General features: G+C 43.5%; 1 protein-coding gene across 2 annotated transcripts in view; it reads left to right on the top strand.

Annotated features, from left to right (window-relative positions):
• The window catches only part of NEBL (nebulette), a 209132-nt gene that overhangs the window by 165628 nt on the left and 29221 nt on the right, over positions 1–14283 (top strand). Inside the window, exons 15-22 of one of the 2 annotated variants that reach the window (XM_066585578.1) lie at positions 629–736; positions 1494–1604; positions 2658–2768; positions 2852–2959; positions 8455–8565; positions 10818–10928; positions 12403–12507; positions 13611–13703. The exons of the other annotated variant lie outside the window; for it this stretch is intronic. Coding sequence (XP_066441675.1) covers positions 629–736; positions 1494–1604; positions 2658–2768; positions 2852–2959; positions 8455–8565; positions 10818–10928; positions 12403–12507; positions 13611–13703 — 858 coding nt within the window. The remainder of the gene's footprint in view (positions 1–628; positions 737–1493; positions 1605–2657; positions 2769–2851; positions 2960–8454; positions 8566–10817; positions 10929–12402; positions 12508–13610; positions 13704–14283) is intronic. 2 annotated transcript variants of the gene reach the window in all.

The raw sequence follows: 14283 nt of genomic DNA, 5'->3' as shown, positions 1-14283 counted from the left end.
TTTTCTCCCTTTGCCTTGCAAAGGATTAAATACGTTGTATCAATGACTCTAAATCCACGATGTATGACAATTCCGCACTGACTTTTGCTGCACCAGGTGGACCAGAGTTATTAACATCTCATCCACATGGCTTGTACTGCAAATTTTCCAGGTCAAAGTTTTGCAGCATTTAGGCTACTTATAAATATACTCTATAGGGGGTGTCTAGTTTAGTAAACCCTTCTTTCATTCACCCTATTAAAAAATTCTGTGTTAACAGAGAAGGTCCTCATTCAGACTCTTAATCTCTTGGTCAGAAAAGAGATCAGTTACAGAGAGTGTCTCTGTCTGGAGGACCTGTCCTTCCCTGCATTACACAAATAACACATTGATAGGAATGGGCATAGTGTAATACTCTATTTTTCCTGTGGGGGCGCTGCAGGGAAATTGAACACTTATTGCCAAGGGTCTTCACAGATTACAGGTGATCGCTGATCTGCTTATTCAAGGATCAATGGACCCTTCTAACAAGTAGAGTGCTGTCCAAAGCAGAGAACTTCTTTACTGGATGCATTCCAAGATTTTTGCATAAATGATAATTAATTCATCCATTTATATAATTTGTTTATTATTTTATCTTATTCTGCAGGTCAAATACAGAGAGGAGTATGAAAAGTCAAAGGGAAGATCCATGCTGGAATTTGTGGACACTCCGTCCTACAATGTTTCGAAGGAGGCTCAAAAAATTCAAAGTGAGGTTGGTATAAGATTTCACTGGAAATATGAATTCTATATAATTTCCATCAAGATTTCTATCCAAGGCCCCTCTAATAATTTGGACAGGTGACATCACTCAGCATAATTTTTCCCTCACACTCTTGACACTGTAGTTAATCATCCTAAAGGGCTTCTCCAATTGTAAACTATTGATGGCCTATATGCATGATAGGTAATTAATGGTAGATCAACAGGGGTTTGACTCTCAGGACCCCTGCCGATCAGTTGGTTGCCAGGCCAATGTGCTTGTATACTAAGCTGATTTCTGCAGGAAGCAGACAGCTCTGTTCACAGCTCAGTGGCCATGCATGGTATTGCAGGCAAAGTCCCCATTGAAATGAATAAGAACTTTGCCTGTAATACTGAGCTTGGTCACTATAGTGGGAATAGAGCTGTCAACTTCCTGCAGAAACCAGCTCATTGCATAAGCACACCAGCCCGTAAAACAGCTGATCAGCAGTTATCCCAAGAGGTGGACCATGATGATCTACTATTGATGGCCCATCCTAATTATGGGCAAACAATAGTTTGTAACTGGACAACCGCTTTAAGACCAGTTTCAGACTAGCATATTAGGGATCTACAATGCTGTGGGTTCAGGTCAGTAGACTTGTGATCAAGGTGTGGCATTTGTCTAAAATAGGGGCATAAAAATGCACCCGTATTATGCTCTTCTGAAGCTGGCCTTAAGGAGTTTTACAGGATTAGATAAACATGGATGTTTTCTTACTTATCAGAAATTATACCGCAAAGAATTTGAAGAGGTGATCAAAGGAAAAGCATCAGTGGATCTGGAGCTGACCCCAGCAATCCTGCATGCAAAACATGTGATGAACCTGGTCAGCGAGGTATGACCTTCAGCTACATCTACATATTCCTATCTATCTCCTCTCCTCCAAGAGCATCGAGACCAGATGGATTTGCTATTCTGGACTATCCGGTTTAGGAAATCTGTAAAACATTCAGGAAGAAAGACCCAAATTTGCTAATTCTAAATTTGCTAATTTGTCCTCTCCATCTTCTCTGTCGGGTCTCGTGGGCTTCTACGTTATTCTGTGCTATAAACAATTGTCGGAGTAACAGACTTCCTTGATAATAATTGGTTGCCATCTTAACGGAATTTCATATATGCCAAGCGATTACTAAGTGCCAATGTATGACATTTCTGTGTATGTGCAAGGCTTCAACCAGCGTGGGCCCTATAGGGTCTCTTCTGCCCATCCTTCCTGATGGATTTTTAGTGTGCCAAGAGGTTGGAGGTGACCATGCATGTGTGCAGTTCCCATTTTTGAAGTCGTAGGCCTCTTTCACACTCCAGAATTCCACCATGGATTTTGGTGCCGTTTCTGGACCCAATTCCATGGCAGAATCCACACCATTTTAGCATTCTACTGAGTGCCATGAAAATGCTCACCATAGTCTACTTGCCATGGATTTTTCTGCACGCGGCTTTAACATTTATGTTGTGGAACCAAAGAACTGCCATGTCACTTCTTGGAGCGGTTTATGCATGAAATCAGTGTGGCAACAACAACATATGTGACGGCCACACTGAGATTTACCAAATGGCCTGGGGTTAAATCCATGGCAGAACTTCAAGGCTGTTCTTTGGCCCGCTCCACCTCCATTCTCTAGCAATGATTGCTCCTATGTAAAAGCACCAGAACAGTCATCACTGGGACAGCCTGTTGGGCAACTACGTCCTACATGTCATCCTGTGTAAAAGGACCCTAAGAAGAACCAGATGGGGTAAGTATGAACAAAAGAAAGACCTCATTGGAAGTCAGCGGAGCCGCTGCTGTAAAACTATGTAACTGACCCTACCGACATTATGGGTACTCTTAACCTTGTAATAGACGATCCGTTGTCTAATGTCTACTTATCTTCATCTCCATTGTTAGAAGGAGTACAGGAAAGACCTGGAAGAGGGAATCAAAGGAAAGGGCTTGACCGTTCTAGAAGACACACCGGATATAATTAGGGTGAAAAATGCTTCACAGATATTAAATGAGGTCGGTGTGATAAGAACATGTGATAACAGATACAATTGTTTGTGAGTTACGTATATCTGAGTGTTTTATTCTTTACTGTGTAGAAAGAATATCGGAAGGACCTGGAAAATATTATAGGAAAAGGCATGGAGTTCAGCGCAGACATCCCCGATATGATCCGAGCCAAACGGGCAACGGAAATAATCAGCGAGGTAATAATATTCAGGCTCAGGATGAGTGGACCTTACTTTGGCTCCATACAATCTGTGTAACATGCTGCCCATAGATATCTATAGGGGCTCTACTATGTCTCTGTATGCTTTCAATTTCATAAAGAGACATACAGAGGCTTTATAGGAACATGCTCCTACTGATGCCATATTATAGCGGTATTGCCATCTAGAAAGTTTCCCCTAGAATAAAATCTATCTCCTTAAAGGGGCTGTCCAGTTTAGAAAACCCATTATCACATACCCTGGTAGGGAATACTGAGATAATAGAGGAGGTGCTCTGTTCAGAGTGGACAGCAGTTACATTGAGCATCTTTCGCTCGGGGGGACCTGAGTGATCTTGTATTATATGGATAGCCCCCACAGCTCTGTAGTATTTGTAGGTTCAGGATCTCAAGTGTCAATGAACTTCTCTACCACATTCCATAAATGCTTAATTGGGCTTAACATAAGTTAAGGGCGCTTTCACATGACAGTTTTTGTGTTCAGTTTTTTGTGAGCCAAAACCAGGAGTGGAGAGAAAGTATAAATGGAAAGATTTGCAGTCCTTCCATATTTTGGACCCAGTCCTGGTTTTGGCTCACAAAAAACTTAACACGAAAACTGTCGTGTGAAAGCACCCTAAGAGAACGTGCCAGTCACAACATTCAAGTGAGCTCTCCTGAATGCTCCTGGCAGCAATTCCGGACAACTTGGGGCCAATGAAATGATGCATTACCATGCTAGAATATCTCATCATTCTGGGGGTACATAAAGTCCATGAAGGGCTGCAAATAGTCACCAAGCAGTGAAATGTATCAGGCACCGGTCAATTATGTGTTTTGGTGGACCACTGGATCCAAACCATGCCATGAGTATACACCCCTCACCAGTATGGAACCACCACCAGCCTGCACAGTGCCTTGTTGACAAGTGGGGTCCATGGTTTCATGGGGTCTGTGTTACACACAAACCCTACCATCAGCCTGACACAATTAGTAACATTGGTATTAATTGTTAACATAACAGAGGGTTGGAGCCAATGACCCTGGAGGTCCCTTCCAACTCTACCATTCTAGGATTCTATGACTGATCTGACCATGCCGCATGTTGCCCGTCCTCTAGGGTCCAATTGGCAATATCACAAGCCTGCTGTCGTGGTGTTAACAGAGGCACACTGGTGAGTCTTCTGCTCCCATAGACCATGGAAGCTGAAGAACATGCATTGACCTGTGGAACATGCATGTGGGGCCTCCTGCATGGAATGTGGATGTGATTTCTGACAGTCGCTTATATGTTTGCGTGGATAATTCTAGCCAAATGCCTCTGGTCACAATCATTAAGCACCCGTGGCCGGCCACTGTGGATGTTCATGTGACATTGTGGGTTGAGGAATGTTAAATGCCCAAATAACTTTGGGAATAAAATGTCCCATCTGTCTGGCACCCCCTTTCATGCCCTGTAAACACTCCCATAGTTCATATTGTCTTGCCATGAGCATGCTGGCCGGTGTTCAAACTCGCTCACAAGATAACACCTTGCAAGGCTTACAGGTGTGGGCGCTCCCAAGGCGTCACCTGAGGTAACGCCACTTCATCATCCATTTACATACAGCTATTTCATCACTTTTGGCACATCAGTGTGTTTTCCAAATTACACTAACAAGAATGAATGTTCCTGCACAACAGTTTCCCAAATCCTCATGATATCATTCGCAGTTCTAGAAACTCATTACCTGAACGCTGAGGTTTCGTGTCCTGATGTAGACCATCTATTAGGTTATATTACATGTTAGTCTTCTTGAGAATCGAGCAGATTATTGGGTCTTGTGTGAAGTTAGAAGGATCACAATAGTTACAATTACTTCCCAGTCATAATACTCACATAAAGGCCATGTCTAATTACTGTAATTATCCTAATGGGTACAAATTAGGTCTTTCAGAAGAAGAAATGACTCTATTTTTGGCTTGGATCTATCCTAGAAAACACAAATTGTTCCAGCTTGTTAGTAAATGGGGAATACTGGCTGCAAAAAATGGATCTCATTAGATACAATGAATTATTGGTGCCTACTAATAAAAAGTAGCATTTATAAATAAATTAAGGGGGTAGGTAGAGACATTAGGTCATAAATGTATTCTTGTATTCGGTTATATGTAGCGAGCATACACGCTAAGGGAAATTGTTCGAGCGAGCATTGCCCTAGCGAGTACCTGCCCGCTTGAGAGAAAAGATTCAGCTGCCAGCGCGGGTGACAGGTGAGTTGCGGCAGTGAGCAGGGGGAGCGGGGGGCGGGGGAGATCTCCCCTCCGTTCCTCCCTGCTCTCCCCCGCCGCTCCCTGCCCGCCGCCAGCAGCCGAACCTTTTTTCTCGAGCGGGCAGGTACTCACTAAGGGCAATGCTCACTCGAGCAATTGCCCTTAGCGAGTATGCTCGCTCATCACTAGTTATATGCTAAAAGTATGGAACCCCCTTTAAGATATGAGCCTCCACTAGTGCTACCATCACTTCTGTACTATAGAGGGTTTGTAAACGTATGCAGTGTGGTTGCTTTGCCTGTTGCCTGACAGCCACCAAAGCTCATCATCATCATTAGCGATGAGTGGAGTAATTTGTTCTGGTCAGTATTGGCCCAATTTTCCAAAAATAATTTGGATTACCCAATTCCTGTTGAAGCGAATAGGACAAAATAAAGAGGTTTTCCAGGCAGCGCTCACTGTCAGTGCGGGGATACACTGGGGTCAGAGTGGAAGGTGCTGCTCCAACCCCCTGTGTAGTGGAAGGCACTCGTAATTGCAGATTGGGGTCTCATTGAAATCAATGGAAGCTGTACTACAATTAAAAAGTGTTGGCCACTACACAGCGGTCGAAAGAGCAGCTTCTGCTCCAACCGCTGTGTATCCCAACACTGATAGTGGGCACTGAATGGAGAACCCCTTTAAAGTCAATGGGAGTTAAAGTATCCTCCTCCTTCTTCCTCCTCCTTCTTCCTCCTCCTTCTTCTTCCTCCTTCCTCCTTCTTTCTTCTTACTTCCTCTGACTCCTTCCAGTTTTTTTCAAGTTTTGTAAATATCGGGTCAGGCTGACCTGATCCAGATTTTTCAAAAATTGCCTTGATGATATTGCTAGGCCAATCACAATGAACAACACTAGTTATCACCAGTTCAAGGACCTTCAAATGTGGCAGCTGCAAATTATTTTTGCAATGGACCCCATGCACTCTATTCTTTGGTTAAAGTGAAACACTGAGCAGAAATTAAAATTCTACCTTCCTACCTAGTGTCAGTTACTTGGTCCTGCCTGATCAGCAGATCCATGAATATCTTTTTCTGGCCAGGCTAATCACGCCCAAGTCCTGAGCAGTGTTTGTCATGTGCTTAGAATCCTTTGTAGGACATAACTCGGTGTGAGCATCAAGTTCCTTGATGAGACAGGACATCCGCTGGACAGTATTACAGGGAGGTCTAGCCAATCTTTCCAAACAGGCCTTAGTGGTAGGACTTGGCACTGGTTCCTCTACCTAGTAGAGTCTTTGAGAGTTGCTGCTCATCAACCTTGTTGTCCTCAATGAGCGTTGGACTGCAGGGATTGCTGACTGACTTGGGCAGATGGGACAAGTGTAAACAATGGAAAGCCCAGGTCAATACCGGGAAGCAGAATAAAGGTAATCGTGAAAACATGAGACTTTACATAGAAACACAGAAAATTGATGGCAGAAAAAGACCCTCTGGTCCAACCAGTCTGCCCTCATTTATTATTATTTCTCTTCTATGATGGACAGTTGCTTATCCCTGGTAGCTTGAATATATTTGTTGTTGATTTTCCACCCATGTCTGATGGAAGTTTGTTCCAAGCACCTACTATTTTTTCAGTAAAATAATTCTTGATGCTGCTTCTGATTTTCCCCAAACTAATCTCAGGTCAGGAATAAGCCGAGGTCAGAACACAGGAGGAACTATAGGTCTCAGAACAGCAGGCAGTGGTCAGACAGTCCAGAGTCAGGTACTAAGTAAACCTGGGGGGATGAATCCAGAGATGAGGCAGATGGGTAACCGGGTCAAGAGTCCAGTAAAGTCCACTCCACTATAGCACACTGAAGAATCAATAGCTGGCATCTAAGTCCCAGTAGATCTGTGTTCCAGGCCGTGCTTCCATGCAAATCACTTGTCAATTGTTGCACAATCTTTCTGGCAAGATCTTGTGACCATTAGCTGCCGTGCAGTTTTAGCTCTGCAGGGACAGAGCCATAGGGTATTATTATATACCACCAAAAACACAGTAACACTGATTTTGGCCAGCATCTGGACCATCATGGCAAATGAACCAATAAGTCCTGGTGCCGGCCACAATCAGCGGAGTTCTGCCAGCATTTTCAGGCAAGAGATGTTTTGTGTAATGGCATCATATAGACTGGCTAAATTGCTAATCAGCAACTGCTGATGACTGAGAGCAGAAAGAATAGTCAGCGCAACCCTTCGGTTTCAGGACATAATTCTGTCCCGGGACCGGAAGGTGAGGATGCATATTACCTACCGTTGTTCATCTCTGCTGTCCCTTTGTGATCCACCAGTTTTGGGCTCTGTTTTCAGCTGTCTGAAATGCCTTTCACAATTTTCTAATGATCTAATGCATGCGTACTGCTTTCTAATTGGCCAGTGCTGATCACATGAGCAGCTGTAGCCTATCAGAAAATGGGTATACCACAGTGCATTGTAGTCTAACACTACCAATGCACTGTGGGGAATTAAGTAGTCTGTTTGCATCGGCCACCTTGAATGGTCAAAAACAGAACAGGTGGATCAGAGGGACAGCAGAGAAGTACAGATAATATACCCACTTCCCTTCTGGTCCCAGAGCAGAAGTTTGTCCCGAAACTGGAGGGTCCCTGTAACCATTTCCAATCCACTGTCTGACCTCTGAAGACATTATGATTTAAGGCTGTACAGCTCTGATGTTGGAAGACGCCTGTCGGGGTTCTCTTACTATATATTGACAGCCTCTTTGCTGCCGGAGCCTATCCAACGTGTCACCTCATGCAGTACTGGCTTTAGCCAGCATATCGCGCCGTTGTATAACAGCAGAAAAAGAGTAAGCCCCCTAGGAAAACCAGGATACAAATTGGATTGGAAAGGGTTAACCCTTACCATGCTATAGGGTGTGGTCAAATAGCAGAAGCTAGATGCAAACAGAACATCAGAGCTAAATGGGTTGCCAGAATCAAACCGCTATACAGCCCATGACTGTTACCAGTGGCGGCTAGTAGGCGGCTACTGCCAGTAACGCAGTGAATTTGTGACAGTCGGGACTGAAGATGAAGGAACACCCTGAAAGAGGACGGCCATAGATCTCACGATTGCTGGCGCTCATATACACTGAATGAGGTTTGAGATTGGATGGACTCTAAATGTCTTTGTTTTAGTTCAGTGTCACTTGGTCTCACTGATGGTCCATCCCCACTGATGTTGTGTTGACTATTGCCTAATTTGTTTTCTATACAGAAAGAATACAAGAAAGATTTTGAAACGGAGATTAAGGGAAAAGGAATGCAATTGGGTGCCGATATTCCGGAGTTACAGCATTTTAAGAAGGTCTCTGAATTCGTGAGCGAGGTGGGTGCAATTATAAATATATTGTTTTCCAGGAACAACTGTGGTAGATGAATCAAGGCAGGAACTTTGGGGGATGTTGTAGAGCTTCCAAATTGTGATGAGATTATACAGAACGCCACAAGAGGTGCACCGCCGATGAATACTAGGCAAGAGGAAAAGAAGGGAACAGGGGCAAGATATGTCTGCAGCAGTACATAGACCGCAAAGTACAAGGTGTCTCAAAAATGTGGAGACACCCATATAGAATGAAAACCGTTCGGCATATGATAATGAAATTTTGCATACAAACTGAGGGGGAAAATCTGTTAGGCCATGACGCCAATATGACAGCCATTTTGAATGCTGCCATCTTGGATCGAGCTGAAAAGGCAGGGCTGTGATATATGTCATACTGGCAGAAAATGTCACTAAAAAGACAATGGCGTGCTTCATTTTGACATAACTTTATTCATTCTCATGTTAACGCAATGATTTTTCTTCATTACAGGCAATGTAAAGGATAGCGCTATCTCAAGCAGAATTAGTTGAGATCATCCTTATGTCAGGTGAAATTCTCTGCTGGTGTGATATATCACACACCTACCTTCCCACTGGAAAAATTAGAGTTGAATCTAAGATGGCAATATTCAAAATGGCCGTCATGTTGGTGACATGGCCTAACAGGTTTTCCCTTTCCTTGCAGTTTGCAATTCAAAATTACATCACCGTCTGCCAAACAAATGTCATTTTACATCGGTGTTTCCACACTTTTGAGACACCCTCTATAAAATACTGAGTGCTTAGACCCCCACCAGTCACTAAAATGAAGGGACAGACGGTGTTGGGCTAGTGTGCTTCTCGGGATAGGCTACATGACCAACCATTCGCCAATGCTTTCTGGCAGTTTGACGGGAACAAGTAGGCAGAGAAGGCCTTGTGGTTGCACACTTGCCTGGAGCTGAGCTGCCCCACCGGGATATAAGATGACTGGAGCCACTTGTTGCTTTTTGGAATGCTTTCATTAACTGAAACAAATTCAACAAAGTCTATTCGTTAATTGGTTCTCATTGGCGCTCAACTTGACGATGGTCTGATAATAAACTTGGCAGTTTGGAGGAGGATGCAGCACGACAATCTATTTTTTTTGCAACCAGTTCTGGTAATCTCTTGTTCTGCCACCACAAGTGTACATTTCTAACTCGCAAGGGGTGTTCTGTAATGCCACCCTATAACAGGCTCTTCCTCTATATAGCTCATCATCTCCCTCAAGGAGAAGGCACAACCACAACTGGACTCATATGTGCAACTCTTATCGTCTCTGCCCTTAATTGCTCATATGATCAGCACTGACCAATCAGGAAGCAGTGTACGGTTTATTAGCTAGATAGAAAATTGCAGTGGTCGTCTTGGATGGTCAGAAATTGTGACCAGAACTGGTGGAGAAGAACAAGTGAAGGTAGTATACTATCAACCCCTTCAGTCCCAGGACAGCATTTTGCCCTGCCACCGAAAGGTCGCTCTGTATCCGTCCAAGTGCTGTATGGTATGTCAAGTCTTAGGGTGGCTTTACAGGGGCCAATAGGTGCCTGAGTAATTGCTCATAGGAGAGATTATGGGTGAATGTTGTCCTGTGTAAACGCGGTACCCAACAGGGCAAATGAGTGAGAATCGCTTGTCAGAGTCGTTTGGCTTTTCGCTTGCCTTAAAAACCAAGTGACTCACAAACAGGCAGATGTTCATGTATGAACGACTGCCTGTTTACTGTGAATGAGGCGGGTGGGCGGAAGACACCTCTGGCATGCACCGCCTCGATTCAGTGAGCTGTTCTGTGAGGGCACAGAAGCAATAATCATTGGGAAGACTCTTAGGCGCTTATGCCCCCAGCAGTCGTCCATGTAAAGCCATCCTTAGTGCTGCTCTATTATGTATCATTCGTATTGTTGACACATTGTGTAGCATCAGAAATGACTTTTTAATGTACGCTGGCAGGGCGGCCACCGCATGAGCCTTATCTGTGTGTGGGATAGTTATAATGCCTGAACTCCACCTGGCTAGGTATTAAATAGCATCAGAACAGAAGGTGCCTGTAACACCCAACGAATGGCCCCCACAAGTATCTTCCTGATTTAGGTCTGGATACATGCAGGGATTACCTATGACAACATGAATAGTCTATAAAAAAGGAGAAAAATGATCGCCCCACAAGCGGGAAAACTGGAATGTTACCCCTCAGGGCATCCTGCATCTCAAACATGTTTTTTTTGTCTTTGCAGAAAGGATATAAGAAAGATCTAGAAACTGAGATTAAAGGGAAAGGAATGCAGGTGGGACCCGACATCCCGGAGCTGCAGAGAGCGAAAAGAGCTTCTGAGATAGCGAGTCAGGTAGAGTGTAAACTGCAGCAGCTGCTCGGTCTGATGTGGAGAGTGAAAATCCAAGGACGTGTGGCTGATGATTAACCCTTTCCAATCCACTGTCTGACGTCTGAAGACATTATGATTTTAGGCTGTACAGCTACGATGTTGGAAGACGTCCGTAGGGGTTCTCTTACTGTTTATTGCCAGCCTCTCTGCTGTTGGAGCCTGTACAACATGTCACCTCATGCAGTACTGGCTTTAGCCAGCATATAGCGCCGTTGTATAACAGCAGAAAAAGAGTAAGCCCCCTAGGAAAACCAGGATACAAATTGGATTGGAAAGCGTTAATTCTCTAAATGTTTAGGTTTTGGTGAACTAATAAGAATTAGTCCGTACCGGAGGTTCTGTTTATGTTTTACGCCTCCGAATCCAGAAAAAGTAATATAGCGTACATCACTATTTTTTACAGCCAAATGACGGAGTCGGCTCCAGGTTTGTACAGGCCCTTGGTAACAAAGTCTCAAACTTTGCAGTGTATCAGAACACATGCAGCAGTAATCTGCAACAGTGCAAACAGTGGCCATATAATGGTAGATATGAGCTCTACGCAAGTGCTTTGTGGACCAATAAGAATTATTACAGCACCGTTATTTTTAGTGCTCACAGGTGATATCCTCTCTGATTGGAGTCTTTAAGTTTCCCTTTTCTTCTGTATCTGGCCCAGACCACCACGACAACTTCTTCTCTTGGTCGCAACTTGTCTCAGGGAATTTACCACATGGGTATCTTCGGCTCCTTGCTTTTCCATCATCCTCTCTAGATTATATACACAATCCCCCTTCTATAGTACCCAAGCTAGTAATAATGCCACCTGTGGTACACCACACAGTAGTACTGTCCCCATTTGTGCCCCCTGTAGACCCTACACAGTGAGTGTTGCTTATAGTGACCCTCAGACAGTAAAAGTGCCTCCACTTAGTAATAATGCCTTCTTTTTGCCCCCACTCAGTAATACTGCCCCTTTTGTCCCCATTCACTAATAATGCCCCTGTTTGCTCCTTCTAAACAAGAATTCCGCCATTTGCAGACATTGTACTGCTCTGCCTGGGCACGTGCCGGGCATCTTGCTGGAAACCTGATCAACCCCATTGACTATTTCAATGATGCCAGATCTGGCACTTCATTCACAGCTCCAGCGTGATTTTTAATATGGTAACTGAAATTTAGATGGTTTAAAGGAAGACCAAATAGTAATTCAAGAAGATCCACTTCCTACACTGATGACCCCGACGAGGTTGGAACTGATGTTTGCTAAGAGGAAGCCGGCCAGATGCTGTTCTTTAAAAAATGGGATTTTCCATTTGTAAAATCTACCGCACATTCCTGGGATTTCAGGGAACATTGCTTTATGCCTCTCAAATTCAATAAGGAAAAAACACAGCAGGACAACTCTTCTGCAGACTTTCCCTCCGTTGACATTTCTATTTTATTTGTGTTACAGAAAAAGTACAAAGATGAAGCAGAAAGAATGCGATCCACATACTCTACAGTCACAGACACCCCTGAAATAGAGAGAGTGAAGAATGCCCAAAAATCCATCAGTTCTGTGAGTATAAGAAGGGATGAACAGTGAAGAGTATTATGTAGTCACCTTGACTCCCTATATGACAGAACTCATAAGCTCATTGCACAAATACAGCACCAGAACCAATCTAAGTTTATAAATACACACCAGAACCAAGCTTAGAACATAAATACAGCACCAGAACCAAGCTCAGTACATAAATACACACCAGAACCTAGTTCAGTACACAAATACAGCACCAGAACCAATCTAGGTATATAAATACACACCAGAACCAAGCTTAGAACATAAATACAGCACCAGAACCAAGCTCAGTACATAAATACACACCAGAACCAAGCTCTGTACACAAATACAGCACCAGAACCAAACTTTAAAGATAAATACAGTACCAGAACCAAGCTCAGAACATAAATACAGCACCAGAACCAAGCTGAGAACATACATGCAGCACCAGAACCAAGCTCAGTACATAAATACACACTAGAACTAAACTTAAAAGATAAATATAGCACCAGAACCAAGCTGAGAACATACATACAGCACCAGAACCAAGCTCAGTACATAAATACGCACCAGAACCAAGCTCCGTACATAAATACAGCACCAGAACCTAACTTAAAAGATAAATACAGCACCAGAACCAAGCTGAGAACATACATACAGCACCAGAACCAAGCTCAGTACATAAATACAGCACCAGAACCTAACTTAAAAGATAAATACAGCACCAGAACTAAGCTTAGTGCTTAAATACAGCACCAGAACCAAACGTAAAAACATACAGCACTAGAACCAAGCTGAGAACATACATACAGCATCAGAATCAAGCTCATAACCTACAATAGCAGAACTAAGCCTTTGTGTTGTGGGGGCGGCAATGAACTGCCAGCAGCACCCTGATACATCAGAGAAGCTGATTCCTGTAGCTTCACAAGATTCTGCCTCGCCTGTCTATCTCATATCTCTCAGTAGACAGTAACAACTATGTATTCTATATCCTTCGTATCTGGATGTATGTGGTTTGATGATAACATAACAATGTTTCAGTCTAACATATTAACCGATGTTATAAGTTATTCTGCGCACACTTGATATTCAATCTTTCTATATCTCATCCTTAGGTATTTTATAAGAGGGGACTCGGCGCGGGCACGCCCATCAAAGAGACCCCAGAGATGGAAAGAGTTAAGATCACACAGCAAAACATTAGTGCGGTAAGAATTTATGAGATCCTCATGTCATGTAGTGATCGGTGGCCGACCCGGGACTGGCCCTTCAGGAAGCCAGGGGCCACAATCTGAAAGGGGTTGTCTGTGACTGGACAGTCCCCTTAACCCTTTAGTGACCAGGCTTATTGTGGCCGTAAGTACGTAACGATTTTTTGGGGATTTTGATATTTTTTATTGTGTTTTTTTGGGAGGTGAAATGAACAGAAAAAGCACTTCGGCTATGTTTTTTTTTTTTTTTTTTTTAAACATTTGGTTAATTTATACAGGTTGTTACAGAAGCCACAATACCAAACGTGGATTTAAAGCCAAAAATTTAAACAAAGTGGGGAAAGTGCGTGAAAAAGGTTTTCTTTGTTACCTTTTTTTATGTCTCTTTAGAGGAATTGAACCTGCGAACGTGATCGCTATGTTAATGCATTGTAGTACTTCTGTACTGCAATGTATTATCGCTAATAGTAGCGATCATAGACCATGACAGATCTGGGCGCCATGCTATGCGATTACATAGCAGAGGGCTGATGATGTCACAGAGGGAGCGCTCTGCCTCTGTAAACCCTTTGCGTGC

This window comes from Eleutherodactylus coqui, chromosome 12 (assembly GCF_035609145.1).
Source record: "Eleutherodactylus coqui strain aEleCoq1 chromosome 12, aEleCoq1.hap1, whole genome shotgun sequence".
NCBI classification, from domain to species: Eukaryota; Metazoa; Chordata; class Amphibia; order Anura; family Eleutherodactylidae; genus Eleutherodactylus; species Eleutherodactylus coqui.
This window is presented reverse-complemented; position numbering and strand designations above follow the sequence as displayed.